Genomic DNA, 11,312 nt, shown 5'->3' on the forward strand with positions numbered 1-11,312 from the left:
AATTCTTATCTGGAGTAAAAACTGACCTCATATTCAAGGGATATCCCTTGCGTAAGCATACATAATGCAACTGTTTATCGTTAATTCGACTCCTTTTTTGTTTACATTGATCGATGTCGAGATGTGGGAGCCACCGAACTTTATATAATAAGTAAGCACTCTTACATAAAAAGAAGATTGGCGAACACTGTCCATGACAGTTCTGTGGTTGGACTAGACGGAGCCGCATAACGCACATTGCGTAAGTTCATAATATTATCAATTAATTAACCATTTTCTTGCTAGTTCAGCGCTGTGCCCCCATGGAGGTGCACAGGATTCAAGCGCCCGCTAAGGGGATCGATGCGGCGTACATAGCGAACTCAGAGCAGCCCCTTCTATGAGGCTCGCTTTGTGGCCCTATATGAGTACGTGAATAATTAAGCGCCTCCTCCGAGTGCAGAACTCGTGTTTTCTGCGCATAATGATCGGCATAATGAAGCCGTCCCTTCTCGGTGCTCTGTGCGCACTAAAAACGTGGTCAAACGTTCCGCACGCAGGAAACTCCAGTACGAATCTCAGCTCAACGACCAGTGGTGGAAAATATCGTGGGATGATATTACGTTGCCGGGCAAAGCGCTCAGCAAGTCCAGATTGAGCCTTCCCAGCAACAACGACAGCAGCATGGCCAGCCAGGCCGTAAGTGTACAAACACGTAGCGCAATGACGTTGCCGTGGCACGCACACCAGGCATCTTACGTTATTCAGGATTCAATTTGCCACGCCCTGCACACGCTACGCTGCTCTTGCTTAGTATGTGTCAGCTCATTCTCAGTTTCTTTTTTAATATTCTGCAGCCGTAAACTAGCTTCAGCCGTAAACCCTGCGTTCTCGCGAAGACAATGAGGCTGGCTCTACTTGAATGAGAGGGCATAAGATATTGATTTTACAACTACACAGTGAAATTAATATACGTTGCAAGAAGCCGAGATGCCGTAGTTTAAATTTTGGGACTTGCGCTGAACTACACAGCGGGGAAAACAGCGCAAAATTGAGAGAGGACACAAGACGAAGAAGGCACGACAACAGCGCTGTTGTCCTGCCTTCTTCGTGTTGTGTCCTCTCTCAATTTTGCGCTGTTGTCTCCCCTGTTTAACCATGAACCACAGAGCCCAAGCCTCGACCATGGTACGCCGAACTACCACATTCGAGGTATCCCTGAAAGCTTTTACAACAAAATATCTGCGTTATCTAACTACAGGTAGCGGTCTATAACAAAAACATCAGTAAATAAGAAGGCAGAATGCAGAAGGAGAAAGGTACCGAGGTCAACAAAACGAGCGTCCGCTTGGTATAGATTGTTTTACGTAAGAAATGTGGGCGCCGCCACCTTGAGCTGTTAAACGAACGTTTTCTTATTTTTGTATTTCCAGGCGTGAAATGATAAGGTCAAGGAACGTGGAATGCACCAACCCAACCGTTATCATGTGTATACGTCAACAGTAGCACTGTTCGTTTATATTTGTTAAAAATCGGTAAAGTTAACAGCCCAGTATGGGGGCACCGAAACCCGTCCGTACAATAGTCTATACGCTACAGTAGGGTTAGAGGAATGAGCAGTGCACGCCGATAGAAGAAGGCTCAGCAGAACTACGATTGGTCACTTCCTCTGAAACCGTAGTCGTACACGCACGCCGCCATGGTGGTCTAGTGGTTATAGTGCTCGAGTGCTGACCAGAAGTTCGCGGGATGCATTTTCGATGGAGGTGGAAATGCTTGAGGCCCGTGTACGTAGATTTAGGTGAATGTTAAAGAAACCCGGGTGGCCGAAATTTCCAGAGCCCTTCACTACGGCGTCCCTCATAATCATGTCGTGCTTTCAGGACGCTAAACCCACACAATTATTATTATAGCAGCACACGGAGAGCCTTTCTGTGACATCTACAGATGTCGCTATGGTGGAAGAAGTTTTCTCGTTACAAAAATATTGTGTTAAAGTCCAGTAGGTTTAGTGCAATCTCTAATGACATGCGCTGGATATTGTGTGGGCGAGTGCACGACAGATAGTCGATAGTGGTTCGCAGCTATATGAGTTTGTCTGACGTGTTGGAGAATAGCATGTCGAACAAAGCCTTTTTACGCAGCATGACCTTTGTAAAACAGTGTCTAGTAAGGGCACAACCTGAGCGTAGCGAAAAGTGTCAGTTACGTTTATATCTTGTTTTATGGCCTTGCAAATTTTGTTTGCTCATCTTCGATTGGCGACAACACATTAGTTTTGATGTTGTTCACAACAGGTATATGTCATTAGGATGCCAAATCACCGTAGTTATTCCACAGTTACTTTGAAGGTAATTCGACAACGTCTTGGTGTTGTGTTGGTGTTGTCTTGTGAATATGCATGCCTGTTTACCATTTGTGTAGTGACGCTTATACCTATTTGCATGTTCAATAGGATTTACTTCGTTTAGCAACATTTTTACAGAAATGGTGTACTTCTCCCAACCTCTAATACAAATTTACGCTCAACACAGGGTCGAAAACAGTGCTGAGGCCTTCGTAGTGTCACAAAAATTTCTGCCAAGTCTACGCAATTAAAACTATTTTCATACCTCTAATGACTCAACAGACCATTAACATATAGCACTTAACAGCTTTGCGTAAGAATACCAAGAAATTATCTGTAAGCTTTCCTGACATCGTTAGTTGCCTCAGAAATTCAAATAAATTTAAGATAAAAAAAGGGCTAGAAGTGACGGCACTACAGTTTGCCGATCCGCAAACTGCATTCGTAAATGCCACTAGCGCAGTCACAACTTTATAGATGTTCGTTATTGTTGTCGCTTTTTTTTTAATATGAACATGAAGCAGAGGCTGGCGATTGCAACTGAATCTGCTACTCCTCAGTGTTGAGTGACAAAAAAAATCAAGAGGAAAAAATTTGGACGAATTTTCCAAAGGAAGCTGTCATGTGTGCAAAGCATGCAGGCTCTATGGTTATTCAAGCACAGAGACCCATAAGAATCCAGTCATGTCTTCATCCCATCGAAACGGGTTAACCACAACGTGGTTATGTTGTTTTTAGGTCATCAAAGCCATCAAATTGGAGTACCAGTACGTTAAGGAGCTGTGTCCATAACGCCACGTGCATGCTATCACATCGAACGTTTTAGGCCATTTGAATTTTCATCTGTGGGAGACTAAATAGCTAGTTGAAAATGTCGTGTCGGAGACTGCGTGCGGCAAGTGCGCCGAGCAACGTTTCATTTAAAGCAACAACAGCCTTCTATAAGCACAATTTTTTTGCAGGAAATAAATTAAGAGAAATTACAGGGTTGCCCGAAGAGAGAATGATTTTTGTTTGAACTGCTATTTAAAGCGATTTTCACACTTATTTAAGAAGGAAAATATTGTAGCGCACAGGAGCACTAGACGTTAAACGCACGATCGGTGTTCTATTCGTTAAGTGACACGTAACAAACTTATGGGCGGTCATCAGATATTCTTATCACACTTGATCAAAATGAAACTACAGTCTGCGCTTTTTAGTGTCTTATTCCGCCACGCAAGACAAAGTAAAGCAGGGAAAATACAAGCCTCAAACTTTGTTGTCGTGTAGCGAACGTCCTGGAAAATTGCTCACTCATTCATGATGTCACTGAGAGGCAACAGTGTCGCCAAATCTTCATGATCATTAAGTTATATGGTCTTCACATTACGATTTTGCTTCGCTTTATAGCCGTTTCCTGATAATTAAACCTGGCACACTTATCACGTGTGCAATAATTGCATATCGGTAAAATATGGTAAGTAACATTAGACGCTGATTATGACAAAATATACAAAAACAATTATGCAAAAAAGAAGTGTTTATTTTAAATAAACATACACAGAAATAAGTAACGACGTTATGTTAAGAAAACGTGTAAACATCGTCAAGACTTCTATCGGAATGAGCTTTTAAAAATATCCGGAAATGCTAAATTTTATCTATAACACACATCTCAGCTGGCGAAAAACCACTCGCAGAAATAAATTTTTCATCTAGACAAACAATTTTTTGTCACCTTTTCCTGTCAGCAGGCCCTTTTCACAGTTGCAGTACCGTTCGGGTGGTCAACAGCAACAGAACACAGCTTAAGGCTACACATTCAATCAATAAAGCTACACATTTAATCAATAAAACTTGTATTTTTCTTTTTTTTAGTCATACATGAAATCAGCGTCCAATGTGAGCACATTACAAGGACTAAAGATATCTGGCGTTCAGCTGGGAACCGTCAAGGTAAGTATCGCACTCAGACTATCTATTGAGCTTGCCGTCTTACGAGTGTCTTCATTTTCTTATGTTTATTTCTTGCGGACACCACAGGGAATACGAGTGGCTATAAAGCCACTGGACGTCAAGAAGCTTAACGTCAATAGGCAGCTCCTCGCAGAGATAAAAATGGTGAGAAAAAAATATTGATATGGTTGAAACACACATCTTATAAATTATGTGTACGTTGCACCTGTGAAATGTTTATCTAAATCCTACTAAACTAAAAGTGCTGAGAACAGTCTCATATTTCGCAAAGAGCAATAATAATAACAATAAGAAGAAGAAGAAGAGGCAGAAGAAGAATAGCAATAATAATAATATCGGGGTATTACGTGCCTAAACCACGATATTATTATGAGGCACACCGTAATGGAGGGCTCCGAAACTTTCGACCATCTTATGTTCTTTATCGTTTACTGACATCGCACAGTACACCAGCCTATAGCATTTCCCCTCCATCGATACGCGACCTCCACGGCCTACCTCCACGGCCTGGGATCCTTTGAACTGCCAGCCAGAGGAACCAATAAGTATCAAGTGTGCACGCACAGTTGCGCGCAGTTAATAGCAACTGTGCTCGCGGTTATGTAAAAAGGAGTCTTAACAGGACGCCTTGTGGTTTCAAAGATCGGCAAGTCCAGTGCCAGCGCTAAAACGCAAGCGTCCTTGCTTTCGTCTTCTATGCATGTCATAGATGCCAGAAATGAAATTGCTGGGTGTGTTGAAAGCAGGAAGTTTGATTAAGCTTAAGCCCCCTCCCCCCCTTACTCCCAACTTTCAAAATGTCCACCGCTCAAAAATTTCTCAGAAGATTATATATATATATATGCGTACAAGGCGATGGTAGGGGAAGGAGACGACGCAGACGTGCGCTTGCATTACAACAACGTCTGAACGCCGACGCGTCTCAGCTTTGTAACGTCACACAAGGCGACAGGATCGACCTGAGCAACCTGGCATGGCTAGCCCGAAGCCTCCGCTCAACATACCAATGTAAAAGAGAACCCCAGAAGACGTCCCCATCGACAAGTGGCTTCTTTTCGACACGAAGGCGGCCGAGGCATCCTGGAAACACCGTGATTGGGTCAGTCATCGAAGGGCAGGCGTCCAAGTGGTACCTGACAGAGATTTTCGGCAACGGCGAGACATGGGACTATATAAAGCGCGACATGCAAGACTGCTTTGTACGACAGGCGGAGTTGCCTTCCGTCTCTTTATTCACTACCGGCTGAAAGTAGGGCAGACAATCAAGGACTACTACGACGAGAAAAAAACTACTGGGCTCCTTGGCCGACCTTAAAGAGTGCCACATCATTTATGGACTGACTGATGGTGTTCCTCCTGATGTGGAACTAGCGATCGCCGGACTCTTTCAACTCGTCATCAGACTGGCTCGCCGCTGCTCAACGGGTCGATACATCTTTAAAACGGGTGAGAGCAGTTTCTTTTTCTCGTAATCCTGGTACTACATCAGGAGCTTCACGTCTCTTGAGCAAACCGCAGCAGCCAACATTGACTTCTCGACCGCATGCCCCACAAAACAAATGCATCTCCTAGAGTTAACACGCTTCAAAGCTCTCACCAACGGAAGGTCACTGCAATTCTTGATGCAGGAGCAACAATTACTTGTATCACTGAGGATGTGTACGTACAGCTGAAACTTCAGTTTATGAGAGACTCCAGCATGACTGTCCTTCAAGTTACTTCAAGCATCCGAACTTTGGATCGCGTAAACATTCAGTAGCAAATTGGGAATGTAACAAAGAACGTTTATGTAGCCGTTCTGCGAGGCATGAGAACGCAATTAATTCTTGATCTAGACAAAGCCTCCTGCTTCAATCTTTCTGTAAATTAGGAAAGCAAGTCAGTGACACAAGGACGTGAAAATTTGAACCCACCAGATCATGATGAAAAGCCAACTATTACAGCCCCGCTGATGAAACCCTGACTTCAGAAAACTTATCACAGCATGAACCTGCAGTGCTCGACTCTCTTTTAAACAAGTATGACACAATCTTTTCGAATCCCAGACAGATATTGGATGCATCCCTACTGAGCAACATAGGATCGCACTTACCAATGCTGTCCCAATTCATCGAGCACCATACAGATGTTCACAGGCAGACAAAACGGAGATTAACAAACAAGTTGACGCCCTCATTAAGCAAGGTGTTGTGAGGCCTTCGTTGTCCCCCTAGCCGCACCAGTCATTTTAGTGGAAAAGAAGGGCGAATAACATACTCGTCTATGTATTGACTACCTCAAGCGCAGCGCCATAACGGTACCCGACTATCAACCAATTCCACGTATAGAAGATGTGCATGACCACTTGAGAAAGGCTGAGTTTTTCACTACATTGGATGTAACATCCGGATACTGGCATGCCCGACTGCATCCCGACGACGTTCAGAAAACTGCGTTTGTCACGGCTAATGGCCACTATGAGTGGTTTGTAATGCCGTTCAGGTTAAAGAACACTCCCGCTAGATTTGAAAGAGCAATGAAATCAATACTAGCCAAACAACAGCTCACCAATGTTAACAATTACTTTGACGATGTGGTGGTACACTCGGAGACATTTGACGATCATATCGACACCTCGAGGCACTATCGAAAGCTCTTAAAGCCGAGAACGTAAAACTGAAAGGGAAAAAAGAGCCAGTATGCAAGATCCAGCATTGAATATTTGGGCTACAAAATTTCACAAAGAATAGTGACACCGAAACAAAGTAACGTGGTCGCAATACTCAAATTTCGAGAGCTAAACGAAAGAAAGACCTTCAGCGTTTCTTGGGCACTGTGAACACTTACCGGCAGTACATCCCTCAATTCAGCGACATCGTGCTTCCCCTTACGAAAATACTTCACAAAGGCAGCAAGTGGTCGTGGACGGAAGCATGCGAGCAAGCCGTTCGGGAACTGAAGGAGCGAATAACTGAAGAACCGGTGCTTCGCATATACGACCCTTCGAGAACATGTACTGCGACGCGTCTGCCGAAGGCATTGGTGCAGTGCTGAACCAGCCTGACGACAAAGGCAAGGAACATCCCATTGCCTATTATTCCCGCAAACTACTTTAGCCTCAGGTGTGTTATGCTATTACAGAGAGAAAATGCCTTGCTATTACAGATGGCATTGATAAATGGCATTGCTAACTTCACGGAAAGCCATTCACTGTTGTAACGGATCACTCTGCTCTTCAGTGGTTGAAGAATGTTAAGAATCCTCAAGGTCGTCTTTTCCGGTGGTCTTTAAAACTGTCGATCTATGAAGTCAACATCAAACATCAAGAGGACATAAGCAACGTAGAAGCAGATGCACTCTCCAAAGCCCCAATAGTTCAGCTTCTGCCACACGACGAACTTCAACGATGCAGCAATGAGCATCCAAAAAGAACTCAGAAGGATAGACTGTTGGGCGAGTTGGTAATTCATTTTGGAAACAAATAGCGCGAAAAAAACGTGGGACTAGTAGAAGAAAGCAACAGGACAAGCGCATTCCAAGCGAATACGTTCCAAAAGGAACGTATTCATTGGAAATCAACATAGTCATCGTCAAAAGAAAAGGACTAAGGAAGATACATGAGCCCCATGAACTGCGCCCAACCATTCTTAGGAAGGCATATCAATATTTCGGGCATGTCGGAGTGAAGAAGACACTATCACTCCTGTCTCCACAATACTATTGGCCGTATTTGATAACTGATGTTGCCACCTACATCGGCATTGCGATGCATGCCAGAGATGCAAGAAGGACGAAAACAAAGAAGTATGTGACACTCGAATCACCCCCTCCAGCTGAAGAGCCTTTTGACCTTTTTGCAATGGTCCCGATTGGACGATTTTCTGGATACAGCTCATCAAATAGATTTATCCGCTTGATTATTGATCATGCTACTCACTACGTATGGGTGTGCGCTCTTAAAATTGAAAACAGTGACGCCTACATCTCATGTCTAAAAACCATTTTTGCTGCGGGAAAACCACGGAAGTTCCTTTCAAGATCGTGCAACAGGATTCACAGCAGGAAAAGTTAAGCAGTTCCTAAAACACAACCGAATACATCAACTCTTCACTTCATCTCATCATCCGCAATGCAATGGTATGAACGAGCGGACGAACCAGACCATTGTAACCAGACTTAAATGCAAGATCAATGAGGAGCCACAGAAGTGATGAACTAAATTGCTCTCGGAGGTAATAGATCAGTACAACAGAACGCCCCGCGAAGTTACCAGCTACGCAACTTCCTTCCTGATGTATGGAATACCACCTTATGCGACTATGCTAAAACAACGAGAATAAACTGTTGAAGACGCGCGGAAAGCTGCGGTTAACAATTTTATCGCCTACCACAACAAAAACAGAGTCGTCTATGATAGGAAATTTCTTACGGTTGAGTTCCAAGTCGGTGAATTTGTCCTTTACGAGACACCATGGCATCCCAACAACGGCAAACTGAGTTCAGTCATGAAAGGGCCTTACACGGTTCTACGAAAGGTCTCACCAGTGAACTACGAGACCAACCACTCTGTGTTGCCTTAAGGTAGAAACTCTGACATTGTTCATGTAAACAAACTGCGGCGTTATTTTGTACCTTCTGAAATGAGACTTTCTCGAGGGGAGGAGGAAGAGTGTGACGTAGGAACAAGGCGATGGTATGAGAAGGCGACGACGGAGTAGTATGCGCGTGTATTAGAATAAATGGCAGTATGGCATCTGAACCACGACGCGTCTCTGTTTTGTAACGTCATATATATATATATATATATATATATATATATATATATATATATATATATATATATATATATATATATATATATATATATATATATATACCTTTTCTTCTGTAACCAAGAGAACTGAACAACAAAAGCGAACCATACAACGCAAATGAGGCAAATGCCGATGTTTGTGTGGCCTGGTTCTGTTGAGTCCGAGCATGTGCATATCACCTTCCTCCACAATGAATTCCTTTGGAAACACTGCTTCAATTCTCTGTCGTTGCAAGTTTCCGACGATCATCGTCGTGTTTTGCAGGTACACGACCTCACACATGAGAACCTCGTTCGCTTCGTGGGACTTTGCGTCGAAGAACCCAACATTTCGATAATCACAGAACTGTGTCCGCGAGGAAGCTTAAGGGTGAGACTGGCATTTTGCACGTATTTTTTACTTATTCACGAGATTATGAAGTTGGGCATGTTGGTAATGCATAACTGATCGCGTAGCGCAAGATTTGACCCTGGACAAGAGAAGGGACGAAGACGAGCGAGCGCTCGTCTTCGTCCCTTCTCTTGTCCAGGGTCAAATCTTGCGCTACCTGATCAGCTTTACTTATTCGTTCAAACTGGACGTAACCGCTTGCTTTCGTTCCTGATCTAATAACCAGTGAACGCCTTATTCGGTGCATAAACGGTTGGCTTTTATAACTCAAGTGTTTGCTTGGGCGAGTTGGTACGACATATTTCACATAAAAACAGCGCGAAAAGACAGAGGACCAGTAAAAGACGGGCACAGACGATAGCGCTGGCTTGCAAAAAGATTTATTCGTTACAATCGCGTAATATATACTTGTGCAGTATATAACAAAAAAGTAGGAACGATAAAGCAATCGGAGGCCTGCTGACACACACGCTGCCTAGCCCAGCCATTTCTGAAACATCATACGTTTGTATAGCCACACGAAATAAAATTTGTATAACCACACGTTTTATAACCACACGAAAGATTTCACGAAGCTTGACTCTTAAAAACAACGCCGGCTGGGGCTTTGAGAGCGTTGTATTGTGGAGGTCTTCGAATTAATTTTGGTCGTTTGATCATTTTTTTTTCTTTGACGTGCACCAAAACGCGCGGCGCACACAAACATGGATACAAGCAAAGCACGTGAACGCGACGCACTGCGCTACTTTCTTGTGTCTCGATTGTGTCTTCGTTTATATGCGCAAAAGTCGTATTCAGTGATGCCACACCAACAAGCTCGCGCTGCAATGATTTAGCCGGTTACCAGCTACAAAAAAAAAAAAAAACAATGAAAATAAGCTCACGCACAGACATCTTACATCTTACAGCAAAATGTTACGTTCGTTCATTTTCGTGGCGTCAAGCACTTCTCCCTGCTTGTGATCGCTGGCATGCGATACCAAAAAAAAAAAGAAAAAAAGTCAGAGGGCGCTTTATGCGTTCGCTTAAAGGAGTACTGACACGATTTTGAGAGATATCAAAAGGGACATGTTAAAGGGACCGACAACTGCCCAAAACATGAAATGAGATGACTGCACTGATGGAAAGATTGTCCGTCGCATTCACTCAAACCAACCCTGTTTATCTCGTGAGAGGTGGATTTATATTTTTATTTCTCCATTGAAAGTCGCGAAAAATGACCTTTGGCGCCTCTGGCGGCAAAATCATAGACGGTCCGATGAAGGCGGTCACGTGACCATTGGTTGGTGTATGCGTTCGATGACTTTTCTGTTAGTACCGAAATATTGTTCATTTCTTTATATTAAACGTTATTACTCCATAAAATGTACATATAGGCCTGCGTTAGTTGTATGCAACAAGGTGGCGCTGCCTTCGCTTGGCGTAATGATCCCATGCCTATCCCATGCCGGCACAAACCATCCATGTCGCAGGCACAGGCAACCTTGGGCGCAGGCGCACACAACGCTGTACAAATACCGAGAAGGTGTATAAAGCCACATCACCTCATTGTAACAGCTTTCTATTTTCAAAAATGGTTTGCAAGCTCAAAATAAAAGGTGGTTAAGCATAGCTACAGTAACTCCTGCGAAAGGAGAATGACGACAGCTTTCACAAGGGCTAGCGGCATCGCTATCAATTCTCAGCGTTGCTGGAGCAAGCCTTCATGCGTGTTTGGAGCCTTTCAGATCGAAAGATACTGCTTATAAAATAACTACGAGCTTCTAGTATAAACCACTGCAGCTACAAACGCTACGAAGGGTAAGCTTCCTGTCGCGCCGTAAAAAACTGGGTCGAGAAAAATC

At 43.6% G+C, this 11,312-nt stretch overlaps 1 protein-coding gene across 1 annotated transcript in view; it reads left to right on the plus strand.

The window, feature by feature from the left end:
• The first annotated feature begins 4,192 nt into the window (after positions 1-4,192).
• LOC119394303 (atrial natriuretic peptide receptor 1-like) overlaps positions 4,193-11,312 on the plus strand; it is an 83,059-nt gene continuing 75,939 nt past the window's right edge. The window contains exons 1-3 of the mRNA XM_037661593.2: positions 4,193-4,264; positions 4,352-4,429; positions 9,343-9,447. Of these exons, the coding sequence (XP_037517521.2) occupies positions 4,193-4,264; positions 4,352-4,429; positions 9,343-9,447 (255 nt within the window). The remainder of the gene's footprint in view (positions 4,265-4,351; positions 4,430-9,342; positions 9,448-11,312) is intronic.

Source organism: Rhipicephalus sanguineus, chromosome 5 (genome assembly GCF_013339695.2).
Source record: "Rhipicephalus sanguineus isolate Rsan-2018 chromosome 5, BIME_Rsan_1.4, whole genome shotgun sequence".
NCBI classification, from domain to species: domain Eukaryota; kingdom Metazoa; phylum Arthropoda; class Arachnida; order Ixodida; family Ixodidae; genus Rhipicephalus; species Rhipicephalus sanguineus.